Raw genomic sequence first — 18,293 nt, 5'->3', positions numbered from 1 at the left:
TTGGTTCCAGATCTCAATCAAATATAGGCTTGTGGTTTTTTACTAGATAAGACTCTATCAATGGAACCTTCTAGCATGTTTGGGAAAAGATTAGCTCCACTGGGACTCAGTTCAAATTGGGGTTGTGCAGGGTGAGAGCAGAAGAATTTTAATTCTTCCATTCCTATGTAGTTTTGCTAATCAAAATAGCCTTCTCATGATTTTATTAACATCTATCTTTTGAATATTTTATATTTTTATCAGCTCTGCAGGGGCAGGGTATATAGTTTTACCAATTGAAACTGATCCCTCCATTCAAAACCACTCTCCCCTTTCCCACACAGCCCCAAGTTAGGCACTGCAGGCCACTATTTCTATTATTTCAAGATACCTTGAAGATCCTTTTATGGATCAGTTTATGGTGCAATCTTATTCAGAGTTCCTCAAGTCTTAACCAGTTCAAATCAATGGGCTCAGACTAGAGTAACTCTGCACAGGAATGCATACTGAGTGAGGATATAGAGGGCAGATTGTATTTGGAATTTCCAGTGTCCATTCACTTAAATAAATAGGTAATTACAGTGATGAATAGAACTGTGATAGTATGGCAAGATCAGAGCTGAGAACAATAGTACAAGTGTGCTAAAGTTTCCATTGAGAACTTAACCAGTGATTAAATAAGTTAATCAGTTCCAAAAGCTTTGTTTGTGATCTTGTGAGGGGAATGAAAAGACTTCACTGAAAAATCTGCCCCTTTTGATGGTTCCCTTTTAAACTGAAAATATAAATTCTGTATTGATTCTTAGCCTTTATTTTGCACTTTAGATATCCACTGGATTTCATCGGGGTAAAGCTTACTACAACCCTATATTATTATCACCTTCAAGTTGTAGATAGAGAGCTTATAATGAAAGATAAGGGCTTCCCTGACAGAGCCTAACTACACATTACATGCAGTGTCACCAACTTCCAGGTGAGGCCTGGAGTTCTCCTGAAATTACAACTTTGTAATTGTAACATTGGTTTGTGGTTTTCAGAACTGGGAGAACCAGAAGCCAAAACCACATGCTGATCCTGGGATCAGCTTCTCCTCCTGTGGTGCACTTCAAAGCGTATTACAGCCACTTCACAGCCATGGCAGTCAGGATTTTTCCACACCTGGGAAAGCCCTCCCCACCACATGCAGATCCTGGGATCACCTTCTCCTCCTGCAGCATGCTCTAAAGCTTGGAAGTGGGGGGGGGAGGAGTGAGTGAGAGGAATCACTGAAATTATTTGCACCTATTTCAGCCTAACAGCTGTTAGGATGTAAGTAATTTCAGTGATCCCTCTCACTCCTCCCCTCCCCCTGCTTCCCACCATGTGCTGTACAAATCTCCTTTAAAAAGTTGAGGATTGTGGGAGGGTCATTGATAGGGATGGGTATGAACCTCAGTTTATGAACCATGATCCAGACCGATTTCCCACCCACCTTACACTGCTCTCACGTTCCTCTTCTCAGCAGGGCTTCCTTCTGATTTCACACTATCTGCCCCAGGGCTGCAAGTAACATCAGCGCTTTTGTGCAGCAAACAGAAGCTGGTTTTTAGAGGCTTCTGTTTGCTGCGTGAAAGCACTGACGTTACTTGCAGCCCTGGGACAGATAGTGTGAAATCGGAAGGTAGCCCCGCTGAGAGGAAGAATGTGAGAGCTGCCCTGGGACAGATTACTTGCAGCCCTGGGACAGATAGTGTGAAATCGGAAGGTAGCCCCGCTGAGAGGAAGAATGTGAGAGCTGCGTAAGGTGAGTGGGAAATCGGCCCCAGTGATTTTTGTGAGGGATTTAGGTTTGTGATAAGGTTTGATCAAATGATCAAAAGGCATGATTATTAATATGCAGTCATAAACAATAAATATCAGGGCTTCAGAAGTATTCATGGAACATTCTGCTTGTGATCTAGCTTTCCTTCCTGGCAAAGACTTTCACATCCCTCATTCCTTAGGATGATTGAATACAAAATAAGGAAGGTGATGTAACTAATTGGGCCACCTTTTTCTTGGTGAAGGTCATGAAAGTGTTTTGAGTCACACAGGATTCTTTGTGTGCTTGACAAATAAAGATAGGCAGGGTTATGGAAAATTTGTCTTATGAGGAAAGGTTGAAGGAACTGGATATGTTTAGCCCGGAGAAGAAAAGACTGAGGAGAGGCATGCTGACTTTCTTCCAATATCTGAAGGGCTATCACATAGAAAAAAATGAAGACCTGGTCTTCTGGAGCAACTGAGAAAATTACAAGGAACCTCCTAATAGTAACAGTAGTAAGATAATAGAATCAGTTAAGCGGGGGGGGGGGGGGTAACTTTTGCTGGAGATTTTCAAGCAGAGTCTAGGCCAGGGGTGTCAAACATACAGTCCCAGGGGCTGAATCAGGCCCTTGGAGGGCTCCTATCAGGCCCCCGAGCAACTGGCTGTCATCTGCTACCTTTTCCCTCTCTCTTGCTTCTTTCTATATCACAGCTCACTTTGCCGGGCTTGCTCAATTGCACCAGAGCTACAGAGCAAAACCTCTATTTTCTCCATTGGCTAAGCATCTCCCCTGGGGAGGAAGGCAAAGCTTGTTTTTCCAGGCTCTCTCAATCGCACAGCAGAGCTACTGAGCCAAGTCTCTCTTCCTTCTATTGGCTGATGCTCCTCCCTCCCAGTTCCCTGGGGAAGGAAGGAAAGAGCCACAGCTTCCTTTGCCCCTTCCCTGGATCCCGTGGCAGAAATACAAAGAAAGAACCTTTAAGACAAATGAGTGCTAACATTTTAAGCACGTTTTAAGTTTTTTTTAAAAAATCGTGTCCTTTATAAAGTTTATATCTCTGCTGTCTAATTGTAAATAGGTATACACATGGCTTGGCCCAACATGGCCCGGCCCAACAAGGTCTCATATATATCAGATCCAGCCCTCAAAAAAATTCAGTTCGACACCCCTGGTCTAGGCATTCATTTGTGAGAATAACTGTAGCTTTAGATCTTACACTAAATGATGGATCAGACTAGATTGCCTATAAGACCTCCTCCAACCGTGAAGCTGTGACCTTAAGCTAAAGGCCACTGGTCAAATGAAATATATAATTTTATCCATTTTATTTGGGAATCAAACTTGTAATACTTGGCTGTATCAAGTAGGAATATCTTTGGCAAACTTTTATGGAAAAAGTGCATCTCTCTATGTATAAAATGTGACATAAATCATCTGGATATGTGTATGTGAGAATGCATTTATAGCTTTAGTAGTGATATTTATTAAGAATCTTAAATTGTTTCCTTAGGCAGTTGAAATCCTCTTCAGTGCTTTAAACCAGAACCTGGTACAGTTTGAGTTGAAGCCTGGTGTGGAAGTAATTGTGTATGTCACCCAACTAACGTTAGGTAAGCTGACAAAAGCATTAAAGTGCATGGTAAAGAATACTAGCCTGTGAAAAAAGTGTGAAGAATTCTTTGGCCCTTTCCACATCTATGCCTTGCCTCTCTTTCACTGCTGTTTTCCTTCGTATTGTAAAATCCCTTCCACATCTCATTCAGTTTTCACCCCTCCTTTCCTGTTGCACTTTCCTCCTCCTTCTGTATCTATTTGGGTCCAATCAGCTGTCCGTTCCTGATTGTTCCAGATCTACTCAAAGTGCTGTTGCCTCACTCCTTTCATTTGCTGTGGGCTAGATTTCAAAGTTTCCTGAACTAGAACTGTTTCCTTGCAGTGCTTAAATCCTCCCATTACCCCTAGCAATCATGTGCCCATTTTTCACCCTACAGGATGGATCTCCTCCCCTCATCCAATGCCTGTTGCGATGTGTAGTGCATCGTGAGGGAAAAGGGCTGCTGGAGGGGTGGGTTGTGCCACTGTGAAAAGAGAATGGTGCAACTTCAACAACAGATAGGTTTTCCAAAGAAGGCTTCTCATGTGCTGTTTGTTTCATTTAAAAAAATGTACTAAAAAGCATGTCTGGTATAATTTCAAGCCACGGAGGATTACAACTTGCTGGACAATAAACCTGGCAAGCAAGATTCCCACCCCCTCCTCTGTCTGGGGTTTGTGGAAAAAAAGAATGTGTCCAGCCTTGTCTGCCTGGCTGAGTGTAAGTGAGAGACAGAGAGCCAGCAAATGAGCTAGAGACAAGGCAGGACATTCTTCTCCCCTCCTGGTGGCATAAACAGATGAAAGAGAGGAGCAAACTAAGAATTTATAAAGACAATCTAGAGTATTCAAGAGGTGAAGCAAAATTAAGAGCGGGTCAAAGCTGCTGTAGGCAGGAAGTATAGAAAGGGCCTTTGTCTTCTGGCATTGGGCATTGAATAGGGTGATGCTTCCCTTTCAGAGCACTCTCACAGTTGCACCCTTAGATATGTAAAATTTCAGAAAGCCAAAACCAGAGGGAGGGCAAATTCCAATCTAACTAATCAGTTCTTCCAAACTGAAGTTTCTTAAAAAAACTGAAGCCTCATTATTAGTGTTTGACTATAACATTTCCACAACCTCTTATCATGAACATCAAACTAGAAGGCTATAAGTATGTGTGCTCTAGATTACCACTACTACAAAAGATGGATGACTTTTGTCAATAAAGATACATAGCATGCTGCAATGCAGGTTAATACACGCTGATAAAATGTGGAGTTCCATATTCAGTGGGAGACAAACCTTTCAATGCTCCACCACACATTAAATCTATGTATATTAAGTTATAGACAGCACTCTTTGAGAGGATGGATTAGTACTAAGATTAAATCTGGATCAGGACTAGTTCTTCAAATTATTGTTTCGAGCAGACAAGTCAAATAAAAGAAATAAAATAATTGCACATAAAGAAAAGGCAATGGGATCCAGCAAGTAAGGCCTAAATCTGGAAACTGATTCCTACAAGAAACTTGAAGTGACACAGTGAAGATGCTTGCATTCAACCAGTGCAAGTTTCATTGTTACTACCAAAGTAAATAATGATGTCAGTTTCACTAGTGACTCCAGCCCACTTCTCTCTGTAACACCTACAGACAAATATCATTCAAAGCAGAGGTGGAAGAGCTGTAACCTTTTCCAACAGTACAGACACTGTACTGTACTGAGCAGATAGGGTTGAGCCATCTCAGAAAGGATATAAAATACACTTACAAAATTACAGAGAAGAACAACTAAAGTGATTCAGATTAGAATATATTTCATACAAGGAAAGGTTGGGGGGATTAGTTTAGAAAAATAGGAGGGTTTACAAAATTATTAATGGTGTGGAAAGAATGAAGAGAGAGAGAGATCCCCTCTCATAACTGTAGCCCTCAGCATCATCTAGAGAACTGAATCATCAGTTTGTTCGGAACAAAGCAAAACAAGTACCAGTATTTTATTTAAAATATAGCAAATTTAGGAGATTTACTGCCATTAAATGTGATGATGTTAACTAGTTTAGATGTATTTTTAAAAGGGTTAAATCCATGGAGCAGAAATTTATCTACACTTTTTAATTATAACAGCTAAATGGAACCTCAACTATGTGAGGCAGAATACCTGTGAAAACCAGATGGTGAGGACATGCAGAAAGGCAGCTGTGCACTGCTAGAAAAAGGAATGGTGGACTTGATGGACCCTTGTTCTGATGTAGTGGTTCTTATGTTCTCTGATGTTGGTTAATTTAAGTTATCAGAACTGATGTAAAAGAGAAGCAGATTGCTTTCTGGAATAATGTGCAAAATCAGGCAAGACAAAAAAAAAAAAGAATTCTTAATTGGAGAATGACAATAATGAGATTTTTTTTAAAAAAAGAAGAGCCTCTGCATTTTTAAACTCTATGTCGAATTTCACTATCAGATTTTGGTTTAGAAAAGTATTATGCCTGTTGCTTGGCTTTCTGTAAAGGGAAATAACCGTACAACAATTATTCAGAGAGAGAGAGAGAGAACCACCAATGTAAATTATTTATTATAAATTTATAATCCTTTTAGGGAGACTTTCTATCTAGCTGTTTCAATTTTATCTTATTCTTCCTCCAAGGAGATCAGGCTGGAGCACAAGGTTCTCCTCTTTTCCATTTTAACCCTTCTCCAGTTCAACCTAGTGAGGTAGGCTAGACTGAGAGAGAACAACTGGCACAAGGTCATCTAATAAGTGTCATAATAAAACAAGGATTTTAAACAGGATCAGTAACACTGTAAGAGTCCAAACTGTAATCATTACCTTCCATGATATCCCACTAGCTCTCATATGATACACAATAAAAGAATAATGTTTCATGAGTCACTATAGTGCAAAGTAGGAGATCCAGATTCAAATAACTCAGTTTTGAATAGTAGCTAATTTTTAAGAGGAGAGGTGCTCAAGTGTGGGCATGCCTGGAAGCAGTGCTATCCCTAGTTGCAGATGTGTGGATGAAATAATATATGGATTTTCAATGTTATTTTGGTGTGCCAGAACAGGATGTTCAGGTTAATACACTGCCTGTTCCTCTGCAAGGATGCCTTATAATAAAGCAAGGTTTTGTATTTTCCTGAGAAATGTGTAAACAGGATTGGGATAATTTAATAATCTAAAATAAGACCTGCAGTATCAGATCAGTGGTCCATCTAATTCATTATCTGTTTCCTATAGTGGCCAACCAGATTTCCCAGAGAAAGGATTCATTTCTTAGAAATCTTATGATGCAGAAGAACAAGGAACTCAAAGAATTCCATTCCTGCTCAGCAAATCAGTGTTCTAAATAGGGGTGTGCACTCAATGACCCCAAACACCCTCAAATTCCATGAGTAACAAAAATTTATCTGCTAGAATTCCAGGAGTATTTCAGCTATCAGGTATCAAAATGGGGGGAGGGGGGGGAGAGTAAGAAGAAGTGACATGTAAAACAGTTTTTTGGTGGAATCTCCCTCACTTTAAACTGTAAAATTCTGTTGTTTTCTGTTGCAAAACCTGTCCTCAAAATTGAAAATAACACGTGGGCATTCGTTGAAATTGCTGAGCAGACAGGTTAAAACGGATAAAAGGAAGTACTTCTTCACCCAAAGGGTGATTAACATGTGGAATTCACTGCCACAGGAGGTGGTGGCGGCCACAAGCATAGCCACCTTCAAGAGGGGTTTAGATAAAAATATGGAGCAGAGGTCCATCAGTGGCTATTAGCCACTGTGTGTGTGTGTGTGTGTGTGTATATATATATATATATATATATTGCCACTGTGTGACAGAGTGTTGGACTGGATGGGCCATTGGCCTGATCCAACATGGCTTCTCTTATGTTCTTATGGTCCCATTATTTCCTGTGGGTAAATCTGACATCTATATTGCCTCTAGGTGGGGAAATGGGCTCCATTTTTTCCCTATAGGCAGTAAACCTCAGTACTGGGTCCCATGCTCTTTAACTTGTTCAAAAATGAGTTGGAGTTGAGAGTAAGCAGTGAAGTGGCCAAGTTTGCAGATGGCACTAAATTGTTCAGGGTGGTGAGAACCAGAGAGGATTGTGAGGAACTCCAAAGGGATCTGTAGAGGCTGGGTGAATGGGCATCAATGTGGCAGATGAGGTTCAGTGTGGCCAAGTGCAAAGTAATGCACATTGGGGCCAAGAATCCCAGCTACAAATACAAGTTGATGGGGTGTGAACTGGCAGAGACTGACCAAGAGAGAGATCTTGGGGTCGTGGTAGATAACTTACTGAAAATGTCAAGACAGTGTGCGATTACAATAAAAAAGGCCAACGCCATGCTGGAAATTATTAGGAAGGGAATTGAAAACAAATCAGCCAGTATCATAATGCCCCTGTATAAATCGATGGTGCGGTCATATTTGGAATACTGTGTGCAATTCTGGTCACCACACCTCAAAAATGATATTATAGCATTGGAAAAAGTGCAGAAAAGGGCAACTAGAATAATTAAAGATTTGGAACACTTTCCCTATGAAGAAAGGTTAAAACACTTTGGGCTTTTTAGTTTGGAGGAACGTCGACTGTGGGGTGACATGATAGAGGTTTACAAGATTATGCATGGGATGGAGAAGGTAGATAAAGAAGTACTTTTCTCCCTTTCTCACAATAAAGAACTTGTGGGCATTCAATGAAATTGCTGAGCAGTCGGGTTAGAATGGATAAAAGGAAGTACTTCTTCACCCAAAGGGTGATTAACATGTGGAATTCACTACCACGGGAGGTGGTGGCAGCTACAAGCATAGCCAGCTTCAAGAGGGGGTTAGATAAAAATACGGAGCAGAGGTCCATCAGTGGCTATTAGCCACAGTGTGTATATATGTTTGTGTGTATATACATTTTTTGGCCACTGTGTGATACAGAGTGTTGGACTGGATGGGCCATTGGCCTGATCCAACATGGCTTCTCTTATGCTTAACCTAGCCTCCAAGTCCAAGTCTAACTGATCAGTTGGAAGCCTTCTTTAAAAAAATTAAAGGTCATTATTTTCTGTTGGTATAAGCTTTTTCATAGAAAATAATGGCCCTTAAAATTTAAAGGGAGGAAGATTCTGCCAAACAGTTGTTAGCTTCCCCTCTCTCTCTCCCTCTTCTTGTTGCTCTGGAAATTAGGGGAAGGGGGGGAGCAATTGCTATAATAGTCCCCCTTCCTGAAATATCTCAAAACCAAAAGAGGAGTTCTGAAACCTCAGTTATTGAAAAGCATGCCCTCCTCAAATCTGGATCCAGAATCAATCAAAAATTCTTTAATGTACACAACTCTAGTCCTAAATTTAATTTTGACATGAAAACAGCACTCTGTAAATGTAAAGATGCTAGCATTACTGAGGACAGCTATCTGCCAGTCACTGTCTATTGCAACAGTGCACATGGGAATCGCAGGATGGAACCCTAAAGGAGAGGTGTGAGATGGCGGCAATGGCCTCAGGATGCAGATGAGAGTTAAATAGACAACTGTGCTGAATGATAAGGAGAATACAGACTTTTCCACATTGGTTTCATTTAGGGTGAATCAAGAGACATGTGAAATACCACAGAGCTGCAAGGGCTATTAGACTGCATGAGATATTTTTTCCTCACTAAACTTGTACATTTACAAGATACTGATGAGCTTTTCCCTTGCTTTTGTTAGTTCATGATTAAGCAAAGGCTAGGCTATCTAGCCCCAGGGGACCTTCCTTCTGATGGCAACAGGCCAAAGAGATGAGGTGGGACAGTCTTCCCACAGTTTGTCTGTGCACGACCTGCAGCTTCCTTTTCATTACAGTGCTGTCTGGAAATTGTAGCCTTGTGTTCAAAGGGAGTGAGATCAATTTCTTCCATATGAGTTGTGTTTTCTCACACAGCATGTACTACATGTCAGCAACAATAAAGAAGAGGCTGCAATGAAAAGAGAACCATACTTTGCCTCCCTCCCCACCCCCACCCCTGCAGCTTATGACTCGCCAATGTAACACAATGTTCTTCCCATTGCCAGCACCTCTCGTCGACTCCGGAGCTGGGCACAGCAGTTCAGCGATGTTGATGCTGTTGTCAGTGGTGTTTGTGGGCTTGGCTGTTTTTTTAATCTACAAATTTAAAAGGTATGTTGATACTTCTCTAGAAAAGCATGAAAACTCAAAGAAAGGTTGTCTTTTAAAAAGCTGGAAAATGTACTGTGGGAAAATGGTCTCTTTACATTTCAGTTTAGAGTATGAGGAAGGAAAAAGAAGGGAATATTTCTATAATGTGAAATCACAGTGAATTCCTGGTGTGGGCAGTCAGTATAATTGTCCCAACTCTCATGGTGTGAAAATGGTTGGATGTCACACAGCATCTTCATCTCACTCAAATGTGTGAAATAGGATTGAACATATTCTGGCCTGCTGACCAGATATTTTCTTTGTGTAATATCCGGTGTCCTATTCAGAACTCCAGTTTACCTGCTGAGAATAAAAAGTATCTCTTCCAAAACCATGTTGGAAATCTGTACTGTATCTTATAGAAAGCTGGCACTTTTGTTCTCCTCCAATGGGTAGGAGCAACTTGGAAACAGGATAGATCTGAGTGTGGAGGCTGGGGGTAGAAAAAAAACCCCATTTGATTAGCACCACAACAATCTGATGGATAGCAAATCTTACGATGTTTCAGAACAAGACTAAAATTATTCCCCTACACCCCCCCCCCCAAGGTCTTTATTGATTGGTGATTTTTTTCTCTCTCTTTTTTCTGGAAGTGCCTTAGATCCTCATTTTGTATGGTTTTACTCTCTTATGGGCTACTATTTTTATGTTATCACTGAGCTGCTGGTTTTTAGTGCTGTATTGCTGTTTTATTGAATTTTGCTGTATTTTTCTTGTCTCCACATGAGACAAAAAAGCATTTGGATTACACTAGGATTTTATTTATAGCTAAGCATGGGTTGCTGCAAACAAGCAACCTTCCCACAGCTACCAGCCTTTGGGGGATAAACCCACCCTGCCCCCCAAGCCTGTCAGTATTATCTCTGGCTTCGTATATCCTAGTCTGCACATCAAATTGTCCTGAGGGGCATTAAGCTTTCTTTCCCTTGTTGTTGAAGCAACTACAGTCATAACTGCCTTATATACCAAAAATGTGCTCGGTCATAGGTGTATAAGCAGAAGTACGATTCCAAGAAGATAATAATCCTTTTGGCCAGGAAGGTGTGTGTATAAACCGCTTTAATCTGCAGAAAAGAAGTTCAGCTATTGCTTTGTATGAATGTTTCAGGATTAGTGAAGCTTGTTAAAGCCTCAGGTGAAACAGGGCTATATGCACTTCCTTGTCGCTTAATTGCGCTCTGCTGCTCATGCGAAACAGCAGTGTACCGCTTTTCGTTTGTACATCTTCCCGGCTTTTAGAACTGCGAAGTTGTGCTGTGTCGCCTTAGCGGAATAACGCTGTGAATTTGTTTATACACACCTTCCTGGCCAAAAGGATTATAATCTTGGAATCGTACTTCACGGCTTTTCCCAGACTCCTATCAATAAGAAAGGAACCTTTGCTTGAGAAATAAGACTTTGTCTTCGTGGGATATGTTCTTGTCTTATTTATGGTTTTGTAATTATGTATTACAACTATTGTCTCTTTAACAAGTAATTTATTTATATAAAGTTTTCCCTAGTAAGGTGGGTTGTTCGTGAATGCCTTTGGCTTTGTTCCTGCACCACCTGGAGGCTGGCAGCTCTACCATGATAGCTTCATTTTGGGTATGTTACCAGTTTGGGTTCCAGGGTCTGGGAGAGCCATTGCCTGCCTCTGCATCAAGACCCTGGTATTCCCTACTGGTGTCCCTTCCAAATACTTGCCAGGGCCTACCCTGCTTAGTTTCCAAGATCTGATGAGACCTAGCTAGCCTGAGCTATCCAGGTCAGGTTCTGGAGTAGCAATCATTGCTACCAGAGTTGCACAGAATGCATGGAATATTTTCTTCCTTCTCTTCTCAAGACCCTTCCACCCAATTTCAAGAAGATTCAACAGTGGTATTCTATTTTATCAGATCCTGAAGTAGGCAAATTTTTTCACATGTGCACTGAAGACACTGTTCTTTTCAGCCAGTTCCAGGGTTTGGGCAACAGTATTGAAAATAATGCCAAAGGTGATTGGCTGAAACTGTTCTCTGTACTCCTCCCTTGCAAGGATCTATTGCCTGTACTTTGGTAAGCATCCAAACTAGAAAACAGTACGGATTTTTTTTCAGGGATGGTTGTTTCATTCCATTAAGAATCATAGATTGCTAATACTATTCTGGGAAACAATTGTAAAAACCCCAAACAGTGATTTCTGTCTATATTTTTGGCTTGGGAATTCTGTTATGCAAACCTCTAATTCTCATTTCTGACTGTGAGTCTGGTCATGCACTAGTGTCATACATACCATATTATGCTCTAAAAAACAGGTTTATGCTGTTTGGCACAAAAAAAGTCCTCTCCATGATCTAACCCAGCTGCATCTTCATCATTAAGTCACTTACCAATTATCCCTACCTACACTGCATTCTTCCTGCCAGCCACAGTTATTGCTTAACCAACTACTCAGATCAATTGTAATTAAAACTCTTACCTCTAAGAACCATGTGGAGCAGGCAACAAAAAATGACCAATCTGAAGGGAAACCAAAAAATTCCTGCTTGGCCCCAAAAGACAACTAGCAAATCCTACATTATACAATAGAGAGGGTGAGCAGGTCAGCTTACAGTGGAAGCCTACATAAAGGAGGTGGAGCCCACATATATAAACTCTTTCCTACTGACTGGGCTCCATCACCTCTTTCCAATTGTCCTGTGCTCCACAAGGCCAAAAACCCAGCCTGATTGACTCTACCAGCAATGATCCCTGTAAGCTGTGGAGTCTTGATAGTAAATATGCTACTTTGTGAGCTACTGACATTACGACTGATCCTACGATTGATAGTCAATCTAAAAACTGATAAATCACCAGGCCCGGATGGCATACACCCAAGAGTTCTGAATAAACTCAAATGTGAGCTTGTGGATCTCCAGACAAAAATATGTAATCTTTCGTTAAAATCTGCCTCCATTCCTGAGGACTGGAAGATAGCTAATGTCACCCCCATCTTTAAAAAGGGTTCCAGAGGACATCCAGGAAAGTATAGGTCAGCCAATCTGAAGTCAGTGTTGGGTCACTTGGTGGAAACTGTTAGTAAGGAGATAATTAGTAGACACACTGATGAACAAAAGCTATTGAGGAAGACTCAGCATGGGTTCTGCAAGGGAAGATCTTGTCTCACTAACCTGTTAGAGTTCTTTGAGGGGGTGAACAAACATGTGGACAAGGAGGACCCAATAGATGTTTGTTACTCTGTCTTCCAGAAACTTTTGATAAAGTCCCTCATCAAAGGCTCCTAAGTAAGCTCAATAGCCATGAGTTAAAATGACAAGTCCTCTCATGGATCAGAAACTGACTAATTAATGGGAAACAGAGAAACAAATGGGCAATTTTCACAGTGGAAGATGGTAAGCAGTGGGGTACCTCAGGGCTCAGTATTGGGTCCAATGCTTTTTAACTTGTTCATTAATGATTTGGAGTTGAGAGTAAGCAGTGAAGTAGCTGAGTTTGTGGATGATGCTAAATTGTTCAGGGTGGTGAGAACCAGGGAGGATTGTGAGGCACTCCAAAGGGGTCTGTCGAGGCTGGGTGAGTGGGTGTCACCATGGCAAATAAGGTTCAGTGTGGCCAAGTGCAAAGTAATCCTAACTATAAATGCACGTTGATGGGGTCCAAACTAGCATAGACATAGCATAGAGAGAGATCTTGGAGTTGTGGTAGATAACTAACTGGAAATGTTGAGACAGTGTGTGACTGCAATAAAAAAAAAGCCAATGCTATGCTGGGGATTATTAGGAAGGGAACTGAAAACAAATCAGCCAGTATCATAATGCCCCTGTATAAATCAATGGTGTGACCTCATTTGAAATACTGTGTACAGTTCTGGTCACCGCACCTCAAAAAGGATATTATAGCATTGGAAAAAGTGCAGAAAAGGGCAACTAGAATGATTAAAGGCTTGGAACACTTTCCCTATGAAGAAAAGTTAAAACGCTTGGGGCTCTTTAGCTGGGAGAAACGATGACTGAGGGGTGACATGATAGAAGTTTACAAGATTATTCATGGACAGATGTACTGTTCTCCCTTTCTCACAATACAAGAACTGATGGTCACTTAATGAAATTGCTGAGCAGTCAGGTTAGAACAAATAAAAGGAAGTGCTTCTTCACCCAAAGAGAGATTAACATACGGAATTCACTGCCACTAGCGGTGGTGGCCGCTGCAAGCATAGAGGGCTTCAGGAGGGGATTGGATAAACATATGATTCTGGTCGAGAGAAAGAGATTGAATTTCTTGATGCTCTCAATGACTATGCTATGGAGCAGATGGTCTCAGAGCCTACCAGGGGTGAGGTGATCCTGGATTTGGTCCTAAGTAATGCCCAAGACTTGGTGAGAGATGTAAAAGTGATCGCACCGCTTGGGAGCAATGACCATAACGTTATTGATTTCACCATTTGTATAAATAGAGAGTTGCCCCCAAAAGACCAGCACAACCACGTTTAACTTTAAAAGGGGTAAATTCTCTGAGATGAGGAGGCATGTGAAGAGGAAACTGAAAGGAAAGGTAAATACAGTCAAAACCCTTGGGGAAGCTTGGAGGCTATTTAAAACTACAATCCTAGAAGCTCAGATAAAATATATACCACAAGTTAGAAAAGGCACAAACAAGTATAAGAAAAGGCCTGTATAGTTAACAAACAAAGTAATGGAAGCTGTAAAAGGTAAGAAGGACTCTTTTAAGTGGAAAGCTAGTCCGAGTGAGATTAATAAAAGGGAACACAGGCTGTGGCAAATCAAATGCAAGACTAATCAGGCAGGCAAAAAGGGACTATGAGGAGCAATAAAAATTTCTTCAAATATATTAGAAGCAGGAAACCAGCCAAGGAGGCAGTGGGGCCCTTGGATGACCAAGGGGTAAAAGGATTACTGAAGGAGGATAGGGAAATGGCTGAGAAGCTGAATGCATTTTTTGCCTCCATCTTCACTGTGGAAGACGAGAAGTGTTTGACCGCTCCAGAACCACTAATTTTGGAAAGAGTGTTGAAAGACCTGAGTCAGATTGAGGTGACAAGAGAGGAGGTCCTACAACTGATAGATGGATTAAAAACTAATAAGTCACCAGGTCCGGATGGCATACATCCAAGAGTTCTGAAAGAAATCAAAGTTGAACTTGTGGATCTTCTGACAAAAATATGTAATCTTTCATTGAAATCTGCCTCCGTTCCTGAGGACTGGAAGGTAGCAAATGTCACCCCCATCTTTAAAAAGAGTTTCAGAGGAGATCCGGGAAATTACAGGCCAGTCAGTCTGACTTCAATACCGGGAAAGTTGGTAGAAATCATTATCAAGGACAGAATGAGTAGGCACATTGATGAACACAGGTTATTGAGGAATACTCAGCATGGGTTCTGTAAGGGAAGATCTTACCTCACTAACCTGTTATAGTTCTTTGAGGGAGTGAACAAACATGTGGACAAAGGAGACCCAATAGATATTGTTTACCTTGACTTCCAGAAAGCTTTTGATAAAGTTCCTCATCAAAGGCTCCTTAGAAAGCTCGAGAGTCATGGAGTGAAAGGACAGGTCCTCTTGTGGATCAAAAACTGGCTAATTAATAGGAAGCAGAGAGTGAGTATAAATGGGCAGTCTTCGCAGTGGAGGACGGTAAGCCGTGGGGTGCCGCAGGGCTCAGTACTGGGTCCCATGCTCTTTAACTTGTTCATAAATGAGTTGGAGTTGGGAGTGAGCGGTGAAGTGGCTAAGTTTGTAGATGACACTAAATTGTTCAGGGTGGTGAGAACCTGAGAGGATTGTGAGGCACTCCAAAGGGATCTGTTGAGGCTGGGTGAATGGGCGTCAACGTGGCAGATGAGGTTCAGTGTGGCCAAGTGCAAAGTAATGCACATTGGGGCCAAGAATCCCAGCTACAAATACAAATTGATGGGGTGTGAACTGGCAGAGACTGACCAAGAGAGAGATCTTGGGGTCATGGTAGATAACTCACTGAAAATGTCAAGACAGTGTACGATTGCAATAAAAAAGGCCAACGCCATGCTGGGAATTATTAGGAAGGGAATTGAAAACAAATCAGCCAGTATCATAATGCTCCTGTATAAATCGATGGTGCGGTCATATTTGGAATACTGTGTGCAATTATGGTCACCGCACCTCAAAAAAAATATTATAGCATTGGAAAAAGTGTAGAAAAGGGCAACTAGAATAATTAAAGGGTTGGAAAACTTTCCCTTTGAAGAAAGGTTAAAACGCTTGGGGCTCTTTAGCTTGGAGAAACGTCAACTGCGGAGTGACATGATAGAGGTTTACAGGATATTGCATGGGATGGAGAAAGTAGAGAAAGAAGTACTTTTCTCCCTTTCTCACAATACAAGAACTTGGGGGCATTCAATGAAATTGCTGAGCAGTCAGGTTAAAATGGATAAAAGGAAGTACTTCTTCACTCTAAGGGTGATTAACATTTGGAATTCACTGCCACAGGAGGGGGTGGCGGCTACAAGCATAGATAGCTTCAAGAGGGGGTTAAATAAAACTATGGAGCAGAGGTCCATCAGTGGTTATTAGCCACAGTGTGTGTGTGTATATATATGTGTGTGTGTGTGTGTGTGTGTGTATAAAAAAATTTTGGCCACTGTGTGACACAGAGTATTGGACTGGATGGGCCATTGCTCTGTATTCTTGGTGCTTTGGGGGGGGGGGTGCAACTGCAGGAGGGCTTCTAGTATCCTGATCCCACTGGTGGACCTCCTAATGGCACGTGGGTTTTTTGGCCATTGTGTGACAGAGTGTTGGATTGGATGGTCCATTGGTCTGATTCAACATGGCTTCTCATATGTACTTAGCTGATGTAACACCATGACAGAAGTCCTCTCCCTGGTCAGTACCTGCGTTATTTGTGCACAGAACAGGGCTTGTATGCTATAGTATGGCAAACAGTCCCTTTGGATAGGTTGTAAATACTTTGCTTGTGAATAGGAGCAGACTACAGCCCTTTCGGCACTTACCATTTATTCTGGTTTTTTTCAGCATTAGACTCAGCATTGCAATGCCCTTCCTCTTTAGGCTTGCCTGGCTTCAAGTTCCCTTTCTTTTAGGGGCAAAAGCAAAGCATTCCTTTTTTATCTGGAATTTAAATTAAGAAGTTTCATCTTTTCAATCTGTTTTCATGTCTCCTCCTAGACTGAGGACACCTTTACGAATACTAATTTAGACTGTTCCATTTTGTGTACTTTTATGTAATGGCTTGGCCTTTTCACATTAACTTGGATTGTTTTATTGATGTGTTTTTATTAATATGATTTGTTTTTATTGTTGTGAGTCATACTGTGCAGGCCTGGATAGGCAACATATGAATTTTCAAAATAAATACATACAATTGGTGGTTATTGTATAGAACGGTTTTGAACAATTACTGACTAGATCAATGATGAGGATGCTTATGAAATTTTCACCATCCAGATTTCTGTACATATTTTGGATTCTGAATTACTTGATCTTGTTTCTAGAGAAGCACCAGTACATTAATGCTCTGGCATTTCCCCCATTTCTTAAGTAATTCTTCTGCTGTTCATCTAGTCTTTAATCTGTCAACGTGTTTGGGATCTGTCATTCTTTTTTTTCTTTTTTTTAATTTATGGACTTCATTCTGGGCAGTGTTGTACATAGTTTGTCTCAGTTTTCAGTCCATTCCTTTTTTATTCTTACAGGTTACTGATGCACTTCAGCACATATTAAATCACAGAACAAAAAAAGCAGCTTGGCATGATCATGCCAGGATTCCTTTTTACACTGTGATTCAGTCAGTGCACACATACAGATGTGTGATGCCATAGTAGAAATTGGAATCCTGATGTGATCATGAAACTTTCATAATGCCTTTTTTGCTTTATAAATTTAATTGGTGTTCATATACTCTGGAGTATATCAGTTACCTGCAAGAAAAATAAAAGGCATAAAAAAACTGCTGCAAATATTTGCCACTTCAGAAACTGATTCAGGTTAAACTGAAAGGGAGGTTGGAGTGGAATGCAGAGCAAAGTGAACTGATGAAATCCATAATATTTGTGACTACCAAATGCCTCAAGAGTCCTGGAATAAATCTTTTCCTTCCTAGTGCATCAGTAATGACATCAATTGGATTTGTGGGCAGAGTTTCCCAATGTCATTATTGACCTTTTCCCCGCCATGTTTTGGCCAACAGTGGTTATTTTCCATTGTTTGCAGCTCAGTGGCACCATGCTGATTTTTTTTAAATGTCTAAGGATGAGCTCTAAAGAGCTGTAAATCTTTTTAGTATTCCCAATCCCAGCATCATCTTCTGTGAAAAATAATTTCTGCAACACTTTCAATAGATCGGGTAGTCAAAGATGCTGGCGCACAGGAACATGTGCATGAAAAATGCACATGTGAAGGAGCTCTGTCAAATCTTGCAGCTCCTTTGGAGTGCAACTCCATGAGACTCTGTTGTGTTTGAAGGAATGAGGTCACTCATCAGAGATCCCAGTCAGAATTTCTTATCTTGATAGTTGTGATTCATATCCTAAATAAGAGACCCTAGAGAATTCAGAGAATTAAATCTGGTCCTCTCGCAGTCTCTTTCTCATTGCTTTCTTCCTGTTCAGTTAAGTATTACTCAGAGAAAATAATAACTTAGGGTGCATCCACATAATGATGAATTTGTATTGTATATTCATTACCATTGGGAATATAAAAAAGCATCTGCTTAGCTTTCATTGGTCATCTCCTCATGGCTTCTGCCATTGGAGGGCTTTCTGCAGATCGTTTAAAAATATATACCAGTAGCT

The 18,293-nt window shown here is 40.9% G+C and overlaps 1 protein-coding gene across 1 annotated transcript in view; it reads left to right on the top strand.

The window, feature by feature from the left end:
• The window catches only part of SORCS3 (sortilin related VPS10 domain containing receptor 3), a 900,280-nt gene that overhangs the window by 860,365 nt on the left and 21,622 nt on the right, over window positions 1-18,293 (top strand). Inside the window, exons 24-25 of the mRNA XM_060242676.1 lie at window positions 3,277-3,376; window positions 9,382-9,487. Of these exons, the coding sequence (XP_060098659.1) occupies window positions 3,277-3,376; window positions 9,382-9,487 (206 nt within the window). The remainder of the gene's footprint in view (window positions 1-3,276; window positions 3,377-9,381; window positions 9,488-18,293) is intronic.

This window comes from Heteronotia binoei, chromosome 6 (genome assembly GCF_032191835.1).
Source record: "Heteronotia binoei isolate CCM8104 ecotype False Entrance Well chromosome 6, APGP_CSIRO_Hbin_v1, whole genome shotgun sequence".
In the NCBI taxonomy this organism is placed as follows: Eukaryota; Metazoa; Chordata; class Lepidosauria; order Squamata; family Gekkonidae; genus Heteronotia; species Heteronotia binoei.
Note: the sequence above shows the minus strand (reverse complement) of the source record. Positions and strands in the feature narration are given on the sequence as shown.